At 36.7% G+C, this 27,104-nt stretch overlaps 1 protein-coding gene across 13 annotated transcripts in view; it reads left to right on the top strand.

Moving 5' to 3' along the window:
• The window catches only part of PPFIA2 (PTPRF interacting protein alpha 2), a 283,735-nt gene that overhangs the window by 254,462 nt on the left and 2,169 nt on the right, over positions 1-27,104 (top strand). For 8 of the 13 annotated variants that reach the window (XM_015628393.3, XM_015628390.3, XM_015628392.3 and 5 more), the window contains 11 exons: positions 2,168-2,176; positions 9,031-9,112; positions 12,839-13,039; positions 15,078-15,140; positions 16,509-16,538; positions 18,095-18,270; positions 19,120-19,217; positions 20,965-21,140; positions 21,235-21,303; positions 22,271-22,430; positions 24,031-24,123. In XM_015628393.3, coding sequence (XP_015483879.1) covers positions 2,168-2,176; positions 9,031-9,112; positions 12,839-13,039; positions 15,078-15,140; positions 16,509-16,538; positions 18,095-18,270; positions 19,120-19,217; positions 20,965-21,140; positions 21,235-21,303; positions 22,271-22,430; positions 24,031-24,089 — 1,123 coding nt within the window. In that variant the 3' untranslated portion in view covers positions 24,090-24,123. The remainder of the gene's footprint in view (positions 1-2,167; positions 2,177-9,030; positions 9,113-12,838; positions 13,040-15,077; positions 15,141-16,508; positions 16,539-18,094; positions 18,271-19,119; positions 19,218-20,964; positions 21,141-21,234; positions 21,304-22,270; positions 22,431-24,030; positions 24,124-27,104) is intronic. The other 5 variants (XM_015628391.3, XM_015628403.3, XM_015628395.3 and 2 more) reach the window with 1 other exon arrangement.

The raw sequence follows: 27,104 nt of genomic DNA, 5'->3' as shown, positions 1-27,104 counted from the left end.
TCAGAGCCTTTTTAGCTTTGCAAATGTAAAGATAAATGGGTATTTATTTTGCAGAGGATTATTAAACCTTTCTTAGATTATTCTGATGATGAAAAAAACGATACAACATATTATATTCCATATCTAACACATACTTTAAATATATTTTACTTTTTACAAGAGTACTTTTGAAAAAAATAATATTTTTATCCTTTGCCAAGTTTTTAAAATTCTCTTCCTCATAAAAGATGAGACTGTTTATATCAGAAGATTGCAACTTTTTAATCAAACATAAACCCCCAAGGCTCTAGTCCCTGTCTTATCTACATATGTAAGAATATCCTCTGCAATTTGGAACTTCAGGATAAATATAAGCTTATACCCTGATGCATGCAGCTGGCTTTCTAAGCAACTCTCTCCAGCAGATATAAGTATCCTATCAGATTAACTGTAGAATTAGGATTTAAAGGAAGAATGGGTAAAACACAGCAGAGTAAAAAATCCTACACAACTTATATATTACTATATGTCTAAGGAAAATGTAAGAAAATGATGATAAATTCGTTGTCTTATGACAAAAAAAATCCCAAACCATCAAAACACCCTGAAGATAAAACCTAGAAATAAAGGTCCATTTTTTTCCCTGGTGTATTTTATTATTCTCTAACAAGGTGCTCAGGAAGTGACAGAATGTCCCTTGATCTTTTACTCCTATCATGGCCTTCAGGTCCCATAAATCACACCCCAGTGACTGCAAACTGCCAGCTCATTAAAACTATAAGAAAATTACTTGCATTCCAGTCAATCCCCCTGTTTCTCTCTACACATACCCAAAGGAGTACTCAGTGAAAAATGTAACAAATAGCAGTTCTGTTTCAATATACTCCAAAAGGCTCAAAGTTAAAAGTTTTTTCAACAAAGGTGATCACATCAGTCTTTACAATTAGCTCAGTAACAAATGAGCATGAATTGTGAATGCATGTTCAATTCTAGTGCTACTTCCATCAGATTTAGTAAGTTTTTAATAGTTCTCTAGTACTTATATTATATACTTTTGTTGTCCTTCCCTTCCTTAATCTTCCTGTCTTAAATTTTCTGTGTATAAATTTGCCATTTGTTTCCATCTACTTTTTGTGTCACACTTTCTCTCCTCTCTCTCAGCTGTTCTGCTGATCTTGCACGCATGAAAACAAAATCTAAGTCCTCAAAAACAGTGCCCTTCTGAACTGACTGAAATGTCTGCAACCTCCTCTTAGCAAAGGTTCTTCATCTCACATTTATCACAGCAGTATCTACCAAGCAATTCTAGATCTATGTAAATAATTTGTTCATAGAAATGTGCTATTTTGAGGTGTCTGGGTTTCATTCGGGCCTATAATTTTCTTTTTTAAGATGGCAATTAATGGATGATGTAGAAAGTTTATTATCAGCAATGACATCCTAATTTCTTCTCCATATACTATACCTATTGGCAATAATATGTTACCTAGAGGGCAGATCATTCATACCAGTGTTGTTCCTGATGATCTAGTGTTAGTATGACTGCTGAAATTAAAATGCTTCCAGGAATAAATAGCCACTGAAAATGTTAGTCACGGTGTACATGAAATCTGCATGTTAAAAACAAACAAAAACCAAACCAAATTTTACACCAATTCTAGGACATTTATGATTACTATGAGATACTTTGCTAAAATATTATTAAAGTGCATATAGGAAAGTAAACCTTGGTATGTAGTCCACTCAATTTTACTGCCTATCTGTGGTAATTTGGTTAAATCCACAGGTTTGAGATTATCAAAATTTTTGGGATTACGCAAAATCCCTTATGAAGTTATTCAAATCTAAGCAAAAAGCTTTGATTTGAAAACCTACTCCACATTTGCTGTGTTTACAGATCTTTGGCATGAATATGTATTGTAGATGGAACATGTGCTGTGCTGAGTGGTACCTAATTAATAGCCAACATGAGTTCAATGAAAATCTCATTTTGACAATTTCATCTTGCTCCTCACAAGAGCACTTAAGTTTTCTAAAGCACTGAAAGACCAGTTACAAAGATTTCTGTAGTTACAATGGTGATATAATTTTATTTATCATACTATTTATTTTTTTTATGGACTACTATATGTTCATTAACATTTATGTGCTTTTTTTTTCCATTCATCTCTCTTCATCTCATGAAAAGCATATCTGGGTAAGTTAAAATGCCATGGCTGCTGAACATATTAATCTTCAGCACCATGTTTATTTTCTATGTTTTATTACTACTTTTTTTGTTTTTCCGTGAATCTTATGTAATAGATCCATGCAGAAAACTGAATCCATGTAAAAAAATGAAAGCTTTCAAAGTATTCAGAATAATGGTAAACCTTGAAAGCATACACAAATTTAGGTCAGGACTTGCTCCTAAAGTGCTTATCGGAATGAGTTAACTACTTGGAGAAAACTTCTGACATTTTTTTTAGAAAATAAACACATTTTGGGAGGTCTGAAGTCCATAATCACAAAGACATTCAAGAGTTAAAGTCACTGGAAAAATTATGAGTTTAACAAATGCTGTTAAGGCATAAATTCTGTTTAATTAAACCACGGAAGACTCACAGGCTAAATTTTTTTTTTCTGTTTGAACCCTCATGCTGTTGTTTCAAAGCAAACATATATGCAAAAATATTTTATTTGTGCATATAATTTTACTGTTTTCTTTTTCACCAGTTCATTTTTTTATTTGTTTTAGTTTTTGTAGTTATTAACCTAATATCAGGTTTAAAATCTTCATCTCTTCTTTGATCTATTATAGAAATGCTATTTCTTCTTGAATAAGAACTTGCAGACTTAAGGAGGAAATTTCAGGACGTGAAAGGGTACAAAACTTAGAGAAGAAGGGTTGCCACATTAATTTAGAATATGTGATTATGAAACTGCTTTATAAAAATAGATTTGATAGCATTTGATCAGCCTGGGAACACTAAGGGTTTCTAATGTAGTACAATACACACAAGATTGCAAGACTATGTATGATGCAGGTCTGCTTATTTCCCCAGCTGTTTTATTTGGTTTTCAATACTAGCCCTCTGAAGCTCTGTTTGTCAGAGTCTGTCTTAATCATTCCTGAAAGTGCTTCACTTAGCCTAATAAACATCTTTAGAAAAAAAGGATGCTGCCCTTTCAGTTTGCATGCAACTTAAATGTACACCTAACATGGAATATCCACAGCACTGTTACTCTGTTATCTGGGATACTGTGGAATTTATACTTCCTTCTTTTATAGATTTAAAAACATTCTGATTATTAGTTGCATCTTGATTTCTCTATTTCAGTCATTTTTTTTCTGAAAACTCCTTAAAGCTGAATACAAAACATTTTGTAAAACAGTGGAAATTTGATTTTGTCTGTTGTTTCCAGTCTGACCTGATATTTGGTATCAGAAAGGAGAATGAGGGTTTCAAATAATTTAAAATCCAGATCATTTAAGTGTCAAAGTTCAAACAGAATCTGGCATAGTTTTTAATTAGTGCAGTCTTTAAGTCAGTTGGATCCTTTCAGATTAAATTAAATCTGTACTGTGTGGCAATATGAAGTCTTGAATCTCTCCCCAACCTCCCACTCGTCTTCCTACATTAAATCCATTTATATTCTTGCAGAAAATAAACATATAAAATGTAACTTGTTATTTTTATTAGATATTATTAACTTACACAAATTCAGCTCTTATTTTTTCATGCAATGTCCTGACTTTCAGTATTCTGGCATGTCTTAAGTATTTAGCAAATGACAGTAGAAAGGATAAAATCCAATTCCAGTTTAATTCATTAGAAATCTTGTCTCCAGGTTTTTTCAGACTTTGAAGGTATGTTAGATTTCAAGTAGCAGATGTGTTTAATCTTACCTTGAAATCATAGGATTACTCAGATAATACAGCATATTTGGTCTGTCTTTTCTGTCTGGTTCTCTTCCAGAAGCCTATCATGTACAGTACTCTGTTTTAAATGAAACATTTTAATATTTTTGATGATAATAATAATCGTAATAATGTCTCAATAATCAGAGGACGTCCTAGGTAAAAATTTCAATCTGTTTTCTGTTTGAGAAAATGTCTGTGACTAAAGGCCATTTCACAGTCTAAAGTACCCATTAGCCAAATTTTTAAATCAATTCTGTTTGTGTTTTATGAACATGATCCGGCTCTTGACTTCACTGCGCCTCCTTTTCAATTTATCTCACATTTGTGACTATGTTTTAATTAAGAGACATTATACATTTTTATGCAGTGTAATATCCCTGAGGTCATTTCATGTGAACCCTATTAGATACCAGAGTAAATCCTATTACTTGCAGAAATAGGAAGATCTGTGTTGAAATATTGTTTACGTTTCACCAAGACAATGTCTGGACGTCGTGTATTGCACAGAGCGTTTGCGTTACGTGTCTTGGAAATCCTCAGCTGTCATTGCCTGTTTGCTTTGTGGGGGGCAGCCTTGTCTTCATGAGGAAAACTCAATGCTGCTGAATGCCATGCCTAGTCAAGATAGCATTAACTTCCTACACAAATTCTAATTAAAGATTATTTATGTTTTTAATAAAGTTCATTGGGCTTTATGCAATGGATTGATGTCAGCTGCTGCTACAGAGCTAGAATTTCCCTGGTACCAGAGAACACATGTGAAGTAGACTTGCAGGATAGTAACATCATTTTGCTCGTTATTTCTGCCTTCCTGTTGCTTCCATGAACCTCTCTTGTCCCAGGGATTACTGAAGCACTCCTAAGTCCCCATGCTATGAGACAGCTGTGCTCTCAGGTTTTTAGGCTGATCTGGGCAGTCAGTTGTACCTGGCTGGTGGATAAATGGTGCTGAGACAAATTGGCCCAGTGTCTTTAGCAAGTCATTTCAGGGAGGATTAAACATCAGAAGTCAGTGCTAGGGAAGCAACTCTGCTTCTCCAACACACAGCTGCACAACACAACTTGACATGATGCCATTTTTCTTTACAGTCCTTGATAGAAATGTGGAAACAGCCCACTTTATGAGGCACTCCCTAAAACACAAAAAAAGTGTTTCTCAGATTTTGGGTGGATGTTAAACTGTTGATGTTCATGAAATTTCCAGGCTTTACAAAACCAGGCTCAGAGTAATGATATATTTTAAATAGCATACTCCAGTTACTTCCATAATATCTCCAGGAAGAGGATTTTGTTTTTTAGGAGTAATAATGTTATCTTTAAAAATATGGCTTTAATTTGGAATTCATTCCAGTGGTAGTAAGTGGTTTAAGCCCTATCTGCAAAGTAATGGCATTTCTAGTAATGCCTAATTAATGTCAATTTTTCCTTATCAGCTTGTTTTCATATGCTGCCAAAAACCTAAGCAAGCATGGAAATAATTGCATTTTAATTCCCTTCCTCTTCACCAATGCAACATGGATGCATCATAACATACTCTTCTGACAGAGTCTGAGGAGGGTGAAATCCCCAGTTCCTCCCCAAAGAACATCCTAAATTAGACTGGCTGTATAATGCTTTTCATGTTCCCCTGTGTTTGTAATGAAGGGAAGAGGGAGTGATAAGCTCTAGGGTATTTGTCTCTTCTTTCTCCTGTGATCAATTGTATGTTTTTGCAAGGAAAATTGAGCTGCAGTTACCAGTATTTTGCTTTAGGGTTTTGCTTTCAGGAAGCCAGTGACTATATCCCATAAGGACAACTGTAGACAACATCCTGTCCATTCTAAAATATTTTCTATTCCAAAACAGGTCACTGTTTTGATTCCTTTTTCAAGTGATTTGCACAATTGGTCAAAACACTGCATATTTTTTCCTACATGATAGTTTTAACTTAATGAAAGGGTGGATTTTTTTTTCTGTAGTGCTAGTCCATATTACCAAAAAAACCCCAAACACACCATTTTTTAGTGTTTTCACTGACTGTCAGCTAAAGAATATATCCCATAGTCAAAAACAGAAATTCTGGGTTAAATTTCGGTTTATAAACTGAAGGTTCGGATCTCCTAGTTTGTATTAAGAAGTAGTCAAAGACTAATATTCCAAAAGTAAATTATAATTTCAATAAACTTTAATATTGCAGTGCTGTTTATTATTCTTTATTATTCTTTTATAAGAATCATCTGAGGAAGGAATTATAAGTTTTGAAGAATTAAATTCTTCTTAAGTAAACAAAATATTCTAAAAGCCCTTTTACTGTTTTTCTGCATCAGTGAGAGAGGCACAGCCCTTAGGATGGCTATATTTCATGTGCATGTCCAAGTGCAGGATTTTTAACTTCATGCTAAAAATATTTTCAACTCAGAGAAATTTTCTTCTACATGCAAAGACCATTTGGATTACATTTATCAAACTGAATAATGGCTTTGGCTGTAGTGCATATATACACACACACACACATTTCTGGCCTGGCCCCATTTTCTTCAGCCTAAATCAATAACCACAGCTCTGTTTTCCTTTAGCTCTGTGAGCCAGACTGCCTCTGAAGTAACAGAAGTACTTTCCCACTCTGGGAGAATGTACTGGTTTGAAAGTCACTGGAATAATTCTAAGCCTGCACACCAAGCCTCCAGCTGGTACAAATGTTGTGGAGTCACAGCAGACTCCCTAGAAATATGTACTTTGTAATTCCAGTATAAAGGAACTGAGTTTTTCATGGAAGTGAGACATAAAGTGCTAATGCCTCTTCTCCAGGCAACTTATTTCTTGAAGGCATGAAGAGGTTTAACACCAAATCCAAGAGGCCAAGACTTCCTCCCCACCTCCTCGTAGTCCAGGTGCTGCTGCTCTCCTGCTTGGAGCAGGAAACCAGCACAAGCAAGGAAGGCTAGTGACCCTCATAGCCATTATCTCCTTTTCTACTTAGCATGTTAGCCTGCACTGCTCCTTCATCTGGGATAATTGAAGAGAGTAGCCTAGATAAAGGAGACACTGAGATCAGGTTCCTCCAGGGACTCCCAGCTGCAGAAGGGGCTGCCCCCCAGGCTTGGGCTGCTTGTAGGGAAGGAGCACATTGTCCAGGGCTTTGTGCAGTCCATGCTCTGACATGGGACACCAAAAGTGGCCAGGTGAGGCAGGGGCATTCCTGAAAGCTTGTCTCTCTCTAGGGATGGCCATACCAGCTCTCAGACCCGGTAACAGCAGGTGTCCTGCAGCCCATGTTGTAGCATCTGAGGGAGGTACAGCACCACTGCAGCACCTGCAGAACCAACCCTAAGGGAAGGCTGCTACCCAAATACCTCGTCCACATGTAGCTGGGATGTGGCTGAGTCTGGCCATGCCTTTATTCTGCTCTCCTGAGCAGGCAGGTGAATACCTTTCATAGGCATTCACTCCCTGGGAACAAGGCATTCCTGCATCCCCATCGGCTGCTGAAGGTGACATTGTGTTCATGTACCCAGAGAACAACTTCTCATTTTTACTGAGGGTTATGCTTTCACAGAAATCAAGGATAGCTCTACAGTGGCTTGGGATATCTGAGTGACAAAGGAAAGGTTGCTGCAAAGGCTGTCTGGGAGGAGAAGCTAGATCAACTTCAGTAACGCTGCCAAGTATTTGTACTGCTAAGTATTACTACAGCATAAACTCAGAAAATAAAGCAGCTTCCTTTCTTTTAATATTCAGAGCTGGGGATTTAAAACTGAATGCAAAATCTCTTATTTGAGTTCCATTTTCTGCTAAAGCCAAATTCTCTCAGTGTGTCCCCTTGGCAATGCAGAAATCCCCAAAGGACTACTCCTTACAAGTAAGATCACTCCATTGCTTTTATCTGCTGTGATTTTGTAGTATGTATATTTGAAAGGCTGCTAAGGCGGGGAAGAATTGTCAAGGGATGGCTGAACCACAAAGGCTGTAGTAATAAAGAAGGACAGAACAAAATTGAAGCCATAATTCCAAGATTTTCATGTTATTTTGGAATGTAAGCAAATTTTAATACTTCATTAGCATAGCCCTTGTCTAATTTGTTTTTTACTACAGCTTGTTGCAAAGAGAGTTATTTTGTGTTTCACTCAGTAGGGGGCAGCTGAAAACATGTTGGTAAATGCCAGGAAAAAAAAAAAAAAAAAAGAAGACATTTAAGGACTGCTTTTTCTATGCCATCACCACAGTGGAAATGTCTGGTGAAATAACTGAAGAACGTTTTTAATATAGAGCATTTTCCTGGTAGTCTTGCTGACTGGTTTATACTTAACTACAACAAATATTTAATACAGACATATTAAAAGTATCAATTAAGCTTTGAGAATAGTGTTTTACATATACACCAGTTGTAGCCCAAAAAAACTGCAGATACAGGAGTTGGATTGGTATTTGTTCAACACAATAGAGATACGTCTATGTGTGTGTATAAAAGTGAGAAATCACACCAATTCTGTAATTATAAAAAAAATATACATCAGAAAACCTTGTAGATTTCTTTTGTATGTAATCAATAATTTGAAAGATCCAAATATGGAACTACTAAAGATACAATCAACTCTTTAATAGCCACAGATGGCACATTTAAGGTACAAATGTGACCATTGACCCTAGTGTTGTGCATAGCTGGTACAGCTGCCTTGGTGTTTCGAACACAGACAGCTCTCAGATCCAGCTGCATTACTTCCATGCTTAGTTCATGTCTAGAAGTTTCCAGTTCTGGGCCTTACTGAGTCAGTACCAGACCAGAGCTAAGTTAGTCTCAGGAGGAGTGTCTTGGTTTTAGAAACCCCCAACAAGGAGTCCCTTGGTTTTCTCTTCACCAATGTCTGTTTTGATACACCTTTATTATAGGGTATACCGATTTTTTTATTGCTTTGGCTAAAGAAAAGAGAGAAACCTCACCTTTTGTCTGTTAGATGTTTAAAAGGATGTCAGGAAAAATGGAGAATTGGGAATAGATTGAGAGCACATTCTACAGGAGGAACAGCTGTATTGTTAACTGGTGTGTTTTGTGCTTTTTCTATGCCTGTCATTGTGCTTCACTGTTATTACCCTTCACAAAAAGGCAGAGTCGCGTCTTTTTGTCCCAACACATGGCCCCACATATTTATCATCTCTTGGTCCATTTTTAGACATGAACTTCTGGAAGAGGCTCGGAGAAAAGGTTTGCCTTTTGCACAGTGGGATGGACCAACGGTGGTTGCCTGGCTGGAGGTAAGTGTTGGCCATAACTTGAAAATGTGAGTCGCAGTTGTAGACTGCTTCTGTGTGCTTGTCCTTACAAATCTTAAAAGAGACTGTTACAGCCTCTTCCTCTCCCCCTGTGGGCTGTGCCGTCAGCACTACGTAGGTTTTGACACTGGATGGTGTAAATTAGAGACTAGAGCTGAAAAAAGTAAGACAGAATTACACAGTGGGATGAGGACCAGAAATGCACTTGAATCCCAAAGTTTTTAAATCTTTGAATTACTCAGTCTCTAAATGTCTAAGAACTCCAGAAATTTTATGTAGAATGATGTGCTAATTTTAATAAATGTAAAGAATTTGTAGCTTTCTGCATTTTAAAAATATAATGGAGGAAAAAACTGTTCCTCTCACCGTTTTCACCTGCAGTGTGGGAGTTCCAGATTGAAGTCTCTCTGATTTGACAGGCATTGCCTTCATATTTGAAATCCAGTGTGCAGAGAGCTGTCCTTTATTTGGAGGACCTAAATGAATGGGTTTTGGAAATCAAGAAAAAATCAGCAGAGATATCATCAGTTTTGACAAAATAATCAATGAATGCTTTAGGTGAAGGAACTAATCAAAAAAAACTTACACAGATGCTGAGGGGAGAAGAAGAAGGCAGAAAGTAAGAATGTTCTTATACAAATCCACAGTCACTTTTACATGGCAAGGCTCTAACACTTCAGTGCAGATACAAACTCTTTGTTGTCTCAAAGAACAAGTGTCTGTTCCTTACTATACCATGTACCTCTACCTATTCACAGTTTTTCTACTGCCTGCTGGAGCTATCATCCATTGATCATCAGTTAGACCTTGTAAAGTTTTTCCCTTCAACAGAAAAAAGAGATCTCTCTCCAAACATTTGACAGAAATATGCTACTGAATAAATGAAAGATGAGAAATTAAAGCAGATAATGTCCACAAAATTTCTGCTTCACATTGGAATTGCTGAAGGTACCTAATGGAAAATGAAAACTGCAGAAAGCTAGTACAAGTATTTGTATTTCACCTTGGAAAATAGGATTATATCCTCATTCCCAAAAAATCTCTGTTAATATGGAACAATCCTTGGCCACTATTTTACTTTTTCATACGACTTTAAGAGTTCTGTAACCAGATTTACATCAGTCAGAAATATATAATATTACAGTAAAGGCTGATTTGCTGGAGACATGAACATACAAAAGTCTATCACTTCTGAATACCAATACCCTCATCTTTCAAGGTGATCTGCAGTTTCAAGCAGCTTTTGACAAGTTAAGCCCTAATGTTTTTTTTCCTTGATTCTTTTCTGAAAAATAGGATATGTTTCCCAGTGTCTAAGAGAGGGGCTGTGAGAAGAAGTCAGGACCTGTGAAGTTCTTGGGGAATATGATGACAGTAGCACAGGAGAGCTCAAAAGGAAGTTTATGTGGCAGTAGTCAATGCAGATTGAATACTGATGATAAAAAGATACGAGGATAGGAGTAGTATGTTTATTCAGCGAGCATCAGTGCATACAGTAAGCAGATGGACACTGTGTGTCTCCTAAAGAAAAATGTGTCACTTCAACTAAACAATAAAGTAAATAACAAAGGAGAAAAAGACAAAAATTTAAAAATATATTGTGACATTTTTAAACTTTACAGGGCTTTTCAGCTTTAGAATTTATTTTTGTTGTTCGTATGTACCACAGACATAGTTGAGAAATATTTTAAGAATTTTGTGTTTTCTTAATTAATTCTGGAAAAGCTTATTGATCTTAATATCTGAGTTCTCTGTCTGGAATGATTTCTGTGTTCTCTTTTTAGAGACTGTTCATCTAACATAATTTTCTGCTAGACAGCTGTTTTATTGAAGAATTTACATATCTTGTTAAAGAAGTATTTTACCTAATGAGCAGCGAAGAGTTTAATCTATTTCTGCAGGGTGAATAACTCCCAGTGTTTATGCTTTTCTGCTTTTCAAGTGCATTTGTGAAAAGCATTAATGTCAAAATAAATAAGGTGATGAAATACATTTTAAAGCTATGCATGGTTTTCTCATGGCCTTTTAAGTGCAGCTGGGTGTTATCTATGTAGTTTTTAGGTTTTATTTTTAGGTTGTTTTTTTTTTCTTTCATGAAACTTTGTATTTTGTAACAGTTTGTTGGAATCAGACCATATTTTTAAGGTTCAGACTAGCATTAGATGGAGGGCAGTTTCTAATCCCATCAGTGGGAAGGACTTAGTTAAACACAACACAGTCATTTCTCAACCTCTGTGATACTTCAGGACTCAAAGCTTTACTCAGACTTTTACAACCTGACAGTCAAGTCTGTTTTTCCTGTGACCTAACAGCTATCTTCTATGGAAATATTTCCCAAACAAAATATAAACTTCTTAATAACCACACACTTCTTCCCTCTACTGTGTCAAATGAAATTAAAATCCCTTCAATTTGTCACTGCTTTCCAGATTTTTTTGTAAATTTCCTCATTTCCTTGACCTTGTGTCCTCTTTTGGTAGCCTTTATTAAGAGAAAAAAAAAAGGCAACCAATGGAATCAGCTAATTCTGATGGCCTACTTGAGATGCACCTAGCTAGGTCTTTGTTTTCCATTATGTTATTCCTAAAATCGCAGTGATTATGGCATTCACTGCTTATGTTCTTCCCACAGGCTTTGCTAAGCATAATGAACTTCATACCATGATTAAAAACCTCAGATATATGTAGCCCTGATATGAAATTGCCTCCTTTGGGAAAAAAGAGCTGTAGACATATTAATGAGGCAGCATAAAATGAGAAAGCTGAGAAAAACAAGAATAATTCACACTCAGTAGGTCCTCTGGTACAAGGACAGAATAAGTGGTGAAGGCTGTTGCTGGCCTGGGCTAGTAAGACTAACATAAGGAGAGGAATAGCAAATAAATACATATCTTCTAAATCCACAGTGATGGATCCACAGGTGATGGAGCTGTGCTCACATTTTTCTGCTCCTTCTAACCAGCATTCCTAGCTGGGATGTGACACCGTACCAGACTATTCCCAAATTTACTGTAAAGTCTGTCCCTGATAGGTTGATTGAACTGGACTTGGTTAATTTCTGCTCAGAAAATAAAAGCTGAGAAATGTAAGATTGTGCCCCTTGAGTATACTACATTAAAAAAAAAAAAGCCATTTTAGTACAAAAGTGAAAAAATTACTTGATTCCTCCTAGATGTTTTTCTGTACATAAGACTATCGGATAGGCAGTAACACTGACTTGTACCAGTACTTGGTCATTAACAAACCTGGGAAAGGAGTAGCCCAGGGGATGGAGGCAGCTCTAAAAATAGTTCAAAGCATACCTTGCTTTAAAGTTCTAATTTCAGTAAAAGCAAAAACAATTCACATGAAATTGTGACAATTTCAAAGGTTCTGAAACAATTTTGTTGTATTAAAGACTAAGATGTTCATACTCATTTGTGTGTTACCATGCTTATTCATACTGATAGGTGCCCTGACAATTAATTATTTAATATTGGTGATTAATTAATTGGTTATTAGTGGTCATGACACCAAGTCTGACAGAGTTTAAGAAGCTTTTGGACAGCTCTCTTGGCACATGATACGATCCTTGAGGCTATTCTGTGCAGAGCCAAGAGCTGGACTTGATTGTGCTGATGGTTCCCTTCCAACTCAGGATACTCTCTGTTTGTAATTTCATTTGGGAAATGAAGCAGTGCTTTGGATGGAATGTCCTTTCTCTTGACAGCTCTGGCTAGGGATGCCAGCCTGGTATGTCGCTGCCTGCCGTGCCAACGTGAAGAGTGGAGCTATCATGTCTGCCTTGTCCGATACTGAGATTCAAAGAGAAATTGGAATCAGCAATCCCCTTCATCGCCTAAAACTCCGGCTAGCAATCCAGGAGATGGTATCGCTGACAAGTCCATCAGCACCTCCAACGTCCAGAACAGTGAGTTCTGTTCAGCTAACCTTTCCTCTCCCCATTTCACTCTACAGGAGTCTGCAGAAAAACTTTTGTAGCATCAGAGTGACTCTATGATAACACACACTCCACAATCAGTGAGAACTGTCTAATAAAGGCTCAGAACTACCTGTTCATCACCTGCTTGATTGTTGATTGCTGATTTTTTTTTTTATCAGATATTCTTATTTTTTTTAAGTCATTGTTTTGATTATCCTTGATGTTATCCAAATCAGTATGGAGCAACTTATTTGTAATTTTGCCTTTATTTTTGCCTTTCTGTTCCTTCAAATCATCTGTACCAGCCTAATCAGATTGCGTTTCTCTTTTTTTGTTTGTTTGTTCTCTTTCTTTATTTCTTTTTTTGGGGTGGAGGGGAGGCACGTGTTGGGAGAGGTTATGTAGGAAAAAACTTTTGAGTCTTTTTCCCATTTCCCCTTTTTGCACCCTTTCAAATGTTATCTAACGTAAGTCAGCTGGATTTAGGTTCTTCATGATTTTAAGAGAAGCGGTGATTGGAGGTGAGAGGGGAGCATCTGGAAAGCAGAAGTGGAGCCTGTGCATCCAGTGAGGAAGGAAGAGAAAGTGGTGGGAGAAAGGAGGGAAGCAAGTAAAGATACACAGAGATACAAGTCTGAAAGGAAAGGGGACTATATCAAAAAGAGCAAGGAAATAAACCAGGGGAGAGTAAGAATAGAATGAAAGTGCTATATATAAAAAGCAGGAAAAATAGGCCAAAAAGTGACAAGACAACAGAAGGGAAGTTTTTAATGCTGAGATATGCTGATGGTAATGGCAATGAAAGATGTGATGGAGGCTAACAAAACAGTCTTGATCAGATGGCAAACATGGCATAGAAGCGAAGGACAAAGACTACTGCTCAAGTAGTGTAGCTCAGATTCCTACTAGCAAGGCAATAATAATAATGATAATGTTAATAATATTTATATTTTGTAATATGTTGTTTTCATTAAATTTATGGGGAATCTTTTGGTGGAAATTGGAATTCAGATATCTTTGTGAGGCACTGGATCCACTGGGCTACATAAGCAACTCGGCAACAGCACTAATACTGTTATTGAGTGCCCTTTTGTCTTCATGTTGCTCATATTCTTTAAATATTGTTGTTCACTGTCTGATACTTTCTTCCCTGAAAACAGTTTTGTGTGTCATTACCATGGTAATATTATGAATTGTAGTGGATTTTACCAAAGTAAAGCAATGAAGACTTGATATGATGTTTTAATTACTACACAAAATTAATTATCATTTTAAGAGCATAAAAGCATAAAAGCTTATGAAGGGAGAGAATATTATGTTCAAGCTAAAAACATTGGGAATACTTTTGCCTTGTTTTTTTAATTCTGCCTGAGTAACTGCACACAAAGCTGCCCTGGAATGTGCATTTCTGAGTCCCCAGTCTTTCTGTTTTCCCTCTTTCTCAGGAAAGGAGTCAATTGATCTCAGATCTCCAGAAAACATAGCACACATCCATGTGCCTTCCCAGACTCTCCTCATTGTCCTAGTATTCATTTGATGAAAAATAGGATGAGAACGAATAGTTTCGGAAGTGAATTATCTTGAAATTTTTGATTCACAAAAACATGGTAGAAGTTTTCATTATTTAGATTACAATATGGGAATGTGATTTGTGCAGAAAATAATTAGTCTGGAAGATCTTTGGGAGCTGAAGCTTAGCTCTGCACAGAGCTGTGAGCTAAAGGTTGCATTTGCCAGTTGTTTATGAAATGCAGGTTTAATTGTTATCCTTTCCTTTGTGGCAGTGCTCTGCCGGATTTCATCCATCAGTTCTAGTTGTAATACTCCATCACATCTGTTCAGAAGCTGCTAATGAAAGATACAAACCAAGTTGTCTAAAGTTGTCTCTAGTTGCAGCTCGGTAGAGGCAAGAACGTGGTTGTGCTGATGGTGATGCGCTGTTAACTTACAGTGGTGCTGCCTTTCTTCTTTACCACTGCTTACCTAATGTGGATCCCACCTGCCTTCCTGTGGGCCTTGTCTGTAGCCCTCAGGCAATGTTTGGGTGACCCATGAAGAAATGGAAAATCTTGCTGCTCCAGCTAAAACGGTTAGTCATTCCACTTCCACTTAAAATTTCAGTGTTCAAAAGAGGATAGGCTTGTTCCTGATTTTTTTTTATTTCATTATGCCATATCTTCTGTAGGATGTTTCCCAAAGCATGCCATTAAAATTTTCCAGGGAGTAATGAAACTGAATTTAAAGAACAGTTACGTTATCTTTCAGCAAAAGAATTTATAAATGGTATTACCATCACAAAAATTGCGTGACCCTAAAACAAGTATTGGACTTTTTGAGTATAAAAAGTTCCAGTGCCACTGTGAAACCTCATTTAATTGAATGAAATTGTCATGGTGCAACATTTCCCCTGTAATCTACTCCCTCTTTTTCTAAGTGGTGTTTTGTATTTGCTGACATAGAAAGAAATAAGAAAAGGCTTGAGAATGGTGCACTACACAACTTCATGTTTTCAGTAATGCTGAGTCTTTCTTGTCCATACTTGGGTATTTATGATCTTTGATTTCAGGTGCATGGAGAGTGTCATTTATTTATTGGTTTTTGTCAAACCTCTCCCTTAACAGTAAAGTAAGACTAATTTTTTATTCAGTTCACAATGGATGTTATTTTAGGTTTTGGTTGTTAACATTATATATAACAGCTCCATAAAGGTGCTTATAAATCATGATTCCGTGCTCCAGTGAGACCTCTGAAAAAAAATGATCTTTAGTTTGGAAAACTTCGTAGTCAGCCCAATCTGTAAATGGTGAGAGAGCTACTGGAGCTATAAGGAATTATTTTTTTTACTTTTATGCTTGTTATAATATTTAAAATTTTCTCATCAGCAGTAAGGAAGCCAATTCTCATCAGTATTTTTTTTAAACTAAGCTAATTTCCAATTTCATGATTGTTGGTAAAGATAAAAGCAAATATAACAGCACTGAACTGACAAGAAGTAGAGTTGATCCTGTTTAACTGGCCAGCTGTACAATTAGGACTTTTCCATAAAAAACGTTATGTAAAAAGCTCCTTTACAATACATTCTCAAGAAGACAGCTTTTTAGTGTGAATGTTTCAAAATCAAACTAGAAACAAAAACATCACTAATGCCCAAAGTTTTAAGTAAATGTTTGTGTTTTAATTGTGAAACTCTGAAGAATGTTTAAATAATGCTTTCAAATTTCAACAAGACATCATGATTTTCTGTCTTGAAAACTCAGCTACATTTTATGGTCTTGGTCTTATAATTTTTCAGGTAGTTAAGCCCAGAACATTGCCACTGGCCAGAGTTTTTTTATTTGTGCACTTTATGTGTGTATTTTCCTTTTCATTAACATGCATATGAAAATTACATCTTTTTAAAACTAATTTTTGTTGTCTTTTTACCTGCTTTACTAATTACTTCCTGCTGATAATACAGAAAGAGTCTGAAGAAGGCAGTTGGGCTCAGGTATGATCTTTCACATGATTTTTTTAAACTGAAAGTTAATAATAATGTAATTGGGTGCATCAATATGTGTTGTGGAATATAATATTGTGACAGTATCTCAATGATTGAATTATGATTTACGTATTTTAGAGTTCTTCTTAAAGAATATATTCTCCAGACAGTTTTGCTAGGTTAAGCAGAAAGAGGTACATATATTGTGAATATTTTTCACAAAAGAAAAGACTACATTCCAGAGACATATTCTATCTCCCATCTAAAACTGTGTTTAGAATTTTAGAGAGTATTTTCTTAATTTTTCAGAATAGGACAATTAAATATGCTATGAATTTGAGAGCTAATTTTTTTTAAATTACATCAAATGGTTTTTTAGAACACTTGTATAAGTCACACCCTAGTATCAGTCTACAAATAGTATTGGATAATTTAGTTAGAATTGTCAATTAGCTACATTTTACATTTTTTTCTAATATATGCACACTTACAGGACTTTGCTGTCTTTACTGATGACATTCCTTTTCTCTTCAAAATCTCACAAGAATGAGACATAAGGGGTCTATATTTTCCCTCATAGATAATATATCCATCCAGCTTTAGTTACATTAGTCTTTTATGACATTAAAAACAAAACCAAAAAGATAGTCAGGCTTGAAAATGATCCTGAGCACAATCCTGTTGAGGAAGTGTAAATCTTGCAATTTATTAGTTCTTTGTTCCATTTTATAATACAAAATAATTAACAAGAGTGAGCTGTAAAAACTAACTTTGCATCTTAATAGGGTAACTCCTATAAAAATAGTTCAATATGCATGGATTTTTCATATAGTTCCTTCCTCACCCTAGTGAAATTTTAGCTGAACAATGAAGCCTGAGCACTAGTTTCTACGAGGAACCTGGTTTGCCCCTATCTCAATTAATTTCTTGAGCTCTGCATATGTGATGGATTTAGGTTTAAACTGTTCACAGCTGAAAATATCTCATGTAAATGTAAGCTTGAGTGCCAATTAACTGAAATTAAATTTTAGTCTCTGAAGGACTTCAGGTGTGTAGCCATGAAGTTTCATTAGACCCTATTTATGAACTACTTATGAAATTCTTCTCCCCACAAACAGTAACAAGCCTCAGCGGATTCCCTGGAGCCATGGTTGCATTACCAGTTCACAGTTCTGGTTTTGCCTGGCATAAATATTCTAGAAGGTCAATTGAAAGCAAGTCAGATTATGAAACACACACATTTTGATTGTGTAACAAGTTTGCTTGCGTTTAAATCTCAAAATTGAAAAAAATACCTTAAAACTTACATAAGAAAACAAGGTACAACAGCCGAAACTGGTATCCATAACAAATATCTCACTCTATGAGATATTAGCTATATTGGCTCCCTCTTCCAATGTTAAAACAAAGCAAAACCAGAACTACTCTTTTTTTTTAGGCATATTTTTTTTTTAAACATAATTTTTTTTTTTTTTTCTTTTAGACATATTTTATTCTCAGTCTGTGGTGTAGTCTTGAACAAACTCAAGAATTTATTCTCCCTCTCTGTTTTCTTCTCTCTGTAGACCCTGGCTTATGGTGATATGAACCATGAATGGATAGGTAACGAATGGCTCCCCAGTCTGGGCTTACCTCAGTACCGAAGTTATTTCATGGAATGCCTGGTAGATGCGAGGATGTTAGACCACCTGACAAAGAAAGATCTGCGTGTGCACCTAAAAATGGTGGATAGTTTTCATCGGTATGTTGCCATAAAGACTACACCTATAAAAATACTTATGTGTCGGCTCTAGTGCTCAGTGCTGCACAGAATAAACATTTTCTGTTGTTTTGGTATGGAAAAACACACAGAAAAGAGAGGGTGGACTGTCAGAATTCTGAATTGAGAGAGATTCCTTTAGTAACAGCAACCACTTTGCAATTATGTCTCTCAAAACCAAGATACTCGTACAGATAAATTTCGTAATGAGCAGGCAACCATTAATATATCAATAGACCCTTGACAATACAGAAACAGTAATAATTTAAGTGGTGTGAAGTATCAGAAAGTGTTAGACTAAGCTTCAAAGCTCTGAGATCTCATAATAATGAAAAGCTATTGTGTGTAGCACATAAAAGTTGTTAACAGTACAAGCAATGTGACAGTTGTTGGGTTACCTAGGGATATAGCTAGGAAGCTAAATGGGAATTATGGAAATAAGGGCATTTAAACTTTAGGGAGAATGAGGTTTATGTGACAAGAAGTGGATTTCTTTTTAATATGCTGTTTGATTTGTCATTTTTTTTAAAGCCTGATTTGACAAAACATTTCACAGCTCACAAGGGCTGACCTTTTCTGAACACTACTTTTAATGCTTTGGGTTCTTATGCTAAAAGAGTTATTCAAACATACTCATTTTGGTTTTTTCCATTTCATTCCTGAAGTCTGTGGAGTTTTTTTACTGTTTTTTCTCTCCCCTCTCTTCTCAAGATTTCCGACATGGGCACTATGAAATACCTCATGTGAAGTGCAGGAAATACATCCTACATAATGTTCCCATTTTCAAAATTATCTTTATTAACTCTGTAAATGTTTCTCTTTAAATAACAGAACAAGCTTGCAATATGGAATCATGTGTTTAAAGAGGTTGAATTATGATAGAAAAGAACTGGAAAAGCGAAGAGAAATGAGTCAGCATGAAATAAAAGGTGATAGTTCCTGGGAATGAATACTGGGAATGTTTCTTCTTTTGAAGCTTCACACTGTTAACCCATTGTCATGCCATTTTAGCAAAGCATTTAAGCATGTGCTTTAAGCAAAACTAACCTAAGTCCATCTTTCTTCAGGACATATCCTAGCTCTTTAAATTAGGCACAATTAAGTACTTTGCTAAATTGGGGCTGCAATTCTGAATGGTGGTTTGACACATACATTTTGCTAAATTGAATTTTGGGTATAGATCTTACCTGAAACTCTTTCAGGCTCAGAAGCAGAAGGCCAAACAGTGTGCAGCTCAGTGGGATGTGCTGGGGGAAACACTAAAAAATGGGAGCACTCAGGACCCTAACACTATGCTCCAGCTTTTGAAAGCCTTTGCCTTGGATTTCTTACATCAGAATGTATCATAAAAAAAGCTGCTTGGAGGGGTGACCACTGAGGCAGATGATTGGTACATAAGAATAGTTCCTTACAAAATTGGCCTTATTAGATTTCACAGCTGATTCTGAAGATTTTTTTTCTGTGTAAAGCTCTCTAGAGCAGTTGCAGGCTCACTGCATGGTTCTTTTTATATGTAACAATTAGGGTGGCTGGGTTTTTTTCAACTATGTGAAATGAATTCTTTGATTCCTTTGAGCTTTCCCAGCTCTAGTGACTACAGCAGTTAGCACTTCTCAAGCACGATGCTGATTAGGAGAGCTGAAAAAGAGAGTTGAAGGGCTACAGTGACAGTGCACATTTGCTCAAGGCAGATGATGGCATGCAGTAATGCAGACTGCCTTGGATGTACAGGCATCAGTGCCAGTCAGCCAAGTGGGTCTAGCTGGAGACCGACATAGGGGAATTGGGTATTGGTCTCAAATTCTGCTGTGGCTTCAGTGCTGGCTCTGATAGAAGGGTAAGAATTCATAGCCTCCTTCACCTTGTCATGGATGGGTCAGTTATTCATGGTCTCAGGTGGGATTTGGTCTCTGCCTGCCATCGTGTTTCAGCTGATCCTGACCCCAAAAAGCAAGATGCTTTCAGCCAGGCAATGGAGAAATCCTCGTCCCAGAGCAGCCACAGCAGCTGGACTTGTAAAGGTTCAGGAAGAAGCCTCATCACTTAGTAAAGAAAACTCAGTACTATGTTTCCCACTTACAACTACAAAGATTAGCATAAGGATTTTTTTTTTTTAATTTACAGGCAGGGCAGAATACTTTTTCAGAACAGCCAAATCCTCAAAAATGGTTTCCTAGCTCATTTTATTGCCTCAGCTTTATAATTGGTATTGATCTTAACTCTACCAGCTTTCTTTACTGAAAATAGTTTGTCTCTAAAACTGTGAACTAATCTTTTATTTTATGGCATGTTAGTATATGATAGGTGCTGACACAACTCCCAAAATGTTTAATACAAAACTCCCAAGTGAAGCATTGAGGAATGGATATTTCTCCTGTGCCTTTGCACTGTAAAATCTTGCCTGCAAGTTGAAAAGGTATATATAGGAAGTGGAAGGAATTGCATTATGGAGATCCCCTCTGGAAGCACATTTCTCCTTTGGAAACATTATTACTTGAAGATAGTTAATCATGCAGAGTTCTGGAATAGGAGGTACTAAAGCTATATGAATAGTGAATGTATGTATGAAATAAAGCAGTAAGACATCCCCAGTGCATGCACAGCTACACACATGCACCTGTACAATTTGGAAGTTATCAGGTATCAGGAGACTGACCTGGTGTTATGTCCTTACAGATGTGCTGGTATGGAGCAATGATCGAGTCATACGCTGGATACAAGCCATTGGCCTCCGAGAATATGCAAATAATATTCTAGAAAGTGGTGTACATGGCTCACTTATAGCACTGGATGAAAACTTTGACTACAGCAGTTTAGCTTTATTATTACAGATTCCAACACAAAACACACAGGCAAGTTTGCTTATGCTACTTCTGGTTAATCTGTACCCATTATTATCTTTTATTCATCTTCAACCATTTTAATTGTTTACTTTGGTATCTCTAGGCACGGCAGATCCTTGAGAGAGAATACAACAACCTTTTAGCACTAGGAACTGAAAGACGACTTGAGGAAGTAATTAATTTTATTTTCAGTATTTATAAAATATCACAGTAAAACATTAAATTGAATGCATGAAGAGATGTTAATTTTCACATTGTTAAAAAGAGTCAGTTACAACTTAAAAAAACCAAAAACTCAGGAATACCCATCAAGGTTTTTAAAGTAACCTCAGTTTGGCTACATATTTGTGTCATCTCAGATGCTAAATCTGACACTGCACTCTTACCTTAAGATGAACATTTTCCAGAGAGGAAACATGCAGAATGGAGTGGAAGTTTTGCTGGCCAGAGCAGGTGGTGGAGAATGTGTGTGGGTGGGATGCCCGTGCAGTCTATTTTTTATGACACAACTTTTTTAAAAATAAAGAAGAAAAGTAGATTTGCGGTTTGTTCTTTATTGTTTTTTTTCAAAGTTCTTCAAAGTTAATCAATACTAATAGAGCGTGATTTGGGGCAGTTTTCTGGGAAGAGGAATCTCAAATCCAACTATGGAAATTATTTATCTTAACATAAGAGTCCAGTGCAAAAATGTTTAAGTCTTGGACTTCGGCACTATTCTGCACTACTTCTCTATTTTCTGAGAAATAAAATTTTTAAGGACTTGCTGAAAATGTCAGATGCCTATGAATTCTGTGCATGCACATGAGTGTTTAATCCTTTTTTAGTACTTTATGTAAGCTTCCTAATGCAATAACAAACCACTTTCTGTCACTATGTAAGAAAGTTCTACTTTAGCTGATACTAAACCCCTTGCCTATATCGAGCCAAAGATTTAAGAAGAGATTTCCACCCCAGCATTTAATATTTCTAAAGCTTTTACTTTTACAAGCATGTCTCAAACGTTACAGTGACTGGCTGCAGTGCAACAGAGCAGGGTAGTTGCTATGGAATACATTGGGCAGTGGCAGAGATAGCACACAGCAGGATAGTTAATCAGAAAGTTTCCTTTTGCTTTATCAAACACAACTCTGTGTTGGCAGAGCGATGACAAGAACTTCAGGCGCGGCCCCTCCTGGCGACGGCAGTTCCCTCCACGTGAGGTTCACGGGATCAGCATGATGCCAGGCGCCTCCGAAACGCTGCCGGCCGGGTTCCGGCTCACCACCACATCAGGCCAGTCGCGGAAAATGCCCAGTGACGGTACGAGCTCGTTTCTGCACTCCTCTTGGAAAGCACGAGGCTCGTCCTGGCATGCCAAGTTGATTTAATGCATGTCTGTCTTGCACCACAACTGTGTTCATTTAACTAGGATGAACCGAGTCCGGGAAAGTTGAATTAGGGAATGGAAAAGCACTGACTTGGCATATTATTGATTTTTTCAGGTTTGCTTCAGTTGACAGTGTTTATTTAAAATACAAAAAAATGGGCATCTCACTATTCTACATCTGTAAAAGAAGCAATCAGAAAGAGAAGAATTAATTTACTAACTTTCAATTAGACTGAATATAATATCTAAGCAAATTTTTCATCCTTTTAACCTCTCCAGCAGATGGAGTGTGTTTTAGAGAATGCAATTAGAAAGGGCTATCACCTTTCTTTTCCTATTTTTAAATTAAATAGCTTAGCCTTGACCATCAAATAACTGAAGCTGCTAACAGTCACCGGGAGATGAGTAGTTAGAAAATACTGAAATTCAGGCACTAATTGAGTTACTATATACCAGTATTAATTTTCCCTGGAAATCTTTTGATTTCTAAAAGATACACTAACTCAGAAATGAGAGGGAAATTAACAAGCAGATCAGAATTAAAAAGTAAGTAAAATCTAAAAACCATTGTAAGAGAGCAGACAGAGGAAAGAAATCCCATCACGGCTATTCTTTCAGGTATATGGAAGATAAAGCCTAGTATACCTGCCTGAAGTTCTGAGAAATATTAGTATACAGACTGCCCCATTTAAAATACTGCCATTTACTTCATCATCAGACAGGATTTAGGTCTACAAACAATTTAGTACACTGGCTTGTAAAGATTACATCCTGTAACTTGACAATGAACTTGGTATGACAGTATTGCCACCTAAATTCCCTTAAAGCCATCTAAATTCCATTAAAGTTTCTCACCCTTAAAAACAGTACTTTATAGCTGTAGTTACAGATGGAATAATTTACTGATTGCATCGCTGAATTCCATTGACTCCTACCTTCCATAGCATTTCCACAGCCCACATTACAGCAGTGTATATATATATACATATATATATATAACCTTATAAACTTTAGAACATTATAAACATTAATGGATTTCATCTTCCAGTCACGATATGATGTGTGAGATGATATTCTCATTTTACAGATGTGGAACTAAGGCACAAGACAGATTTAGTGATTTACTTGAGGTCTTCCAGACAGTTAATTCTTGAGCCGGGTATACTGAACTCAGTAGATTTAAAGGAAAGTAATTTTAAAGACCTATATCTTCATCCAGGATTTGGCTTCCTATCTCCCAGCAGTAAGAACACAATAGTATTTAAAGAGCATGATAAGTAAGAGCATTAGGACTTCCAACAAAATAAGGATAAAATTGAGTTTTAAACTGTATTCACTTTAGACAGACTCCAGCAGTACACCAGCCATGAAGAAGTGCTGAGTTTTGAACTAAGCCATGCCCAGATCACATTAGAGAAAGCCACAGAGCAATTTAACAGTCACCATTCCAGTGGTAAACAGACTGATATATTTTATTGATGATTCTAAAAAGGTTCTGGTTTGTTTCCTTTTTTTTTCCTTCCTAATTTGCAGTTGCTTCATCACGACTGCAGAGGTTAGACAGCTCAACAGTTCGCACATACTCATGCTGACAAGGCCTAGCAAAGAAGCCAGCACTGAATTGTTGTGAGTATTCTGTAGGGGCCATCATGAAAGCTCTTTGTAACTGTACACTACCCCACATTATCCAAGCACGAACCAGCAGGGAGCAGAGCACATAATTAAGGGTTTGCTAGGCTGCTCATTGGGTCATGACAACAGTCTTAAGTCCAAAGGACACTACCAACCATATTTTGGGGAGAAGGCACAGGGAATGAACTTACTTCATGAGAACCTTAAAGAGATCTGCTAGGAGCTGGTTTGGGGAGCAATGCTAGCAAAGAAGAAGAGATTTACTTTTTCTTTTTTAAATCTAATTAAAGCTATGTCTCAATTTAGAGCATCAGGTAGCTGCATAAAGTTAAAAAAAGACTTACCCATACAGAAAATCTTGAAAATTTATCTATTACAGAGGTTCCTGCGCTTCTCAAATCATTCAGAATTGACAAAGAAAGGATAACCTGAGCTGGATGCAACTTTGGATCAGATTTAGTATTGGAATTCATGCTAAATTTTTCACCATATATCTTTTGAGTGTGACTATGAATATCACAGAGTCACTGTTCCAGAGTTCTGTAGAAATACAGTTTTCTAATTTATCGCAGCTTTTGGAAAAAATACACACATGATGAGTACTTACATCAATATGACACCATTTTATCCTAGTATTTTCTCAGTAAAACAGTTTTCATTTAGTTACCTGAGGAATTACAAGGCAGCTGGAAAAAAAATTTGAATATCACCAAAACCTCATCAGGCATCAAACATGCTTCAATAGCTGCTGCATATTGTAGGCAAGACAAGCAGGTTGGTTTTTTGTTTTGATTCCTAAGACTGGGAAAGACTTGGGGCCATCAAGGTTTTACTAACTCTGTGTAGGTTGAAAAAATGCTTAGGAATAGCACATGTTAACAGTGGGAAAAGTAGATTGTTCAGGATCCTCCTGATGACATGAGCCTTACTTCATAGATCTTCAGACCTTCGAAAGGCTGCAAGAGTATAAAACCTTACCCTCAGTAAAAAAGGGAACTCTTTGAGCCACCTCTGAAAAAATAAGCCTGGGGAGGTGTGGTTATTTGTTGGTTTTGTTTTGGTTTGTTTTTTCTGAAAAGGAAAGTTTAGCAGCTGATTCTACAAATATGATGATGAAGTGCATGAACTGTTGAAATTTTTTTATGTGTATGCATGTATAGATTTGAGCACAGTATTGTATCAGTAAGTCAGTGACAGGACTCTCACAGGCTTCAGTGGTGACAGAAACTGAAGGCAGAGATACAAAGCTTTTCTATGTGCTTCAGAATGGGAATGTTGGAAGCAATAAAGCATGACCAAGCTATGTCTTAGGCCAACAGTAATGGGCCAGGCACTTGAGGTGAGGCTTGAAGAGAGAGCAGAAAGGCAGAAATGGAAAACCGATATGCTAACAAAAATTAATTTTAAATAATCCAAACTATTTATTCCCACTATATTAAGGTATCTAAAAAAGTAGCAAAGCACAAACAAAAGTAAAGTAGCAGACTTTTCTGGCACTAGATGTATATATATGGAAGGCATGTACTTTGAGCAAAAAGATGTGCATATAAAGTTATACAAGCTATACAAGTTAACTTCAACTTCTATTGGAGTATTAGTAGTGTTTCAAGTACATAAATACTTGCTGCTTGTCCACTGTCCTGCCAATTACATCCTAATGTTAAATGCTTGAGACATCTATAAGGATATCAAATTTGCATCTACATTGTAAAGGCTAATTATGTAAATATGGGGTTAACTGACAGTAATGTACTACTATTTCTCTTCTCATTTACCATATATTCCTTTTAGAGAAGAAACAAGATGATGTGAGTTAGTTCTTTAGTATATGCACTTTCTGTAAGGGCAATTTCAAAATGTCATGCAGGTTAAAAACCAAAAAGCAAGTTATAGTAATTTTGGATTCCAGTACATTATATAGAAAATCAAAACAACACCCCAGCCCTCCCCCTCCCCAAAAACAAAAAAAAAACCAACCCAAAACAAAAACCAACCAACCAACCAAACAACATGCAGGGAAAATATTTCCATCACTACTATATGATACTTGAAAATTTAAAACAGATTGCATGTAACTGAAGAATGAATTCATAAACAGAAACTGCCTATAGAGGGGAATATCAGATTGAAGTGCAACAGAGGAGTTTTCAGGATTTTGTCAGCACACTTCCTAACAGTTTCTCCATGAAAGCAGCTGATTGATACTTGGACAAAAGGGAAGATTATTCATTACAACATGCCTCCTGAAATTTTCCAGATCCAGCTTAGACTGAGACCCAGGCTTTTGTGACACCTTTCCTAGACTCCATCAGCAGCTGTGATACTCTGATATAGCATCTGCATACACAGAACCAGGAACTAAGCAGCAGAGGGGAGGGATAGCTGGACAAGCTGCCACACAATAGCGAGATAAGGGCGTTTTTCATATGGTAAAGGAGAACATGCCTCCAGAGCAGGCCTAAAAGAAAGTGGAAAAGAGATTACATGTGGAACAAATGCAGATGGCCACTGATCACAGCAGGCTGCAGATTCTTGCATTCTGCTACTCTTGTGAGTAAGAGACGTTCTTTTACACAGATTGTCAAAGGCTTGTATTTCAAAACAGTTTATGCCAACAACATCAGTTTGGTACAACCTTTCTGTGTATTTATAGTGTTTCTTCAGAGCAGCTGTGTCCCATTCATATGCTTTCAAATTGCATTTCAGGTGGGGTTTTTTTTGAACATTTTTTGAAAGCACAATGAGCTGCCAGAAACCATGAGCAGACATTCTCAGAACAGTTACATGAGCATACTTTGCACAGGCCTATTTTAGTGCACTCAGTATCAGAAATTTAAGAACAATTAAGGCTGCTGGTGCTGGCCATTTAATGTTGTTAAGAAATTTACTAGAGACACAGGACACATCAAGCTTTCTGCTGTGGTGGCTAGATGTGGTGGCCCAGCTGAGCAGCTGCAATGCCTTTACACAGCCAG

Source organism: Parus major, chromosome 1A (genome assembly GCF_001522545.3).
Source record: "Parus major isolate Abel chromosome 1A, Parus_major1.1, whole genome shotgun sequence".
Lineage (NCBI taxonomy): Eukaryota > Metazoa > Chordata > Aves > Passeriformes > Paridae > Parus > Parus major.
This window is presented reverse-complemented; position numbering and strand designations above follow the sequence as displayed.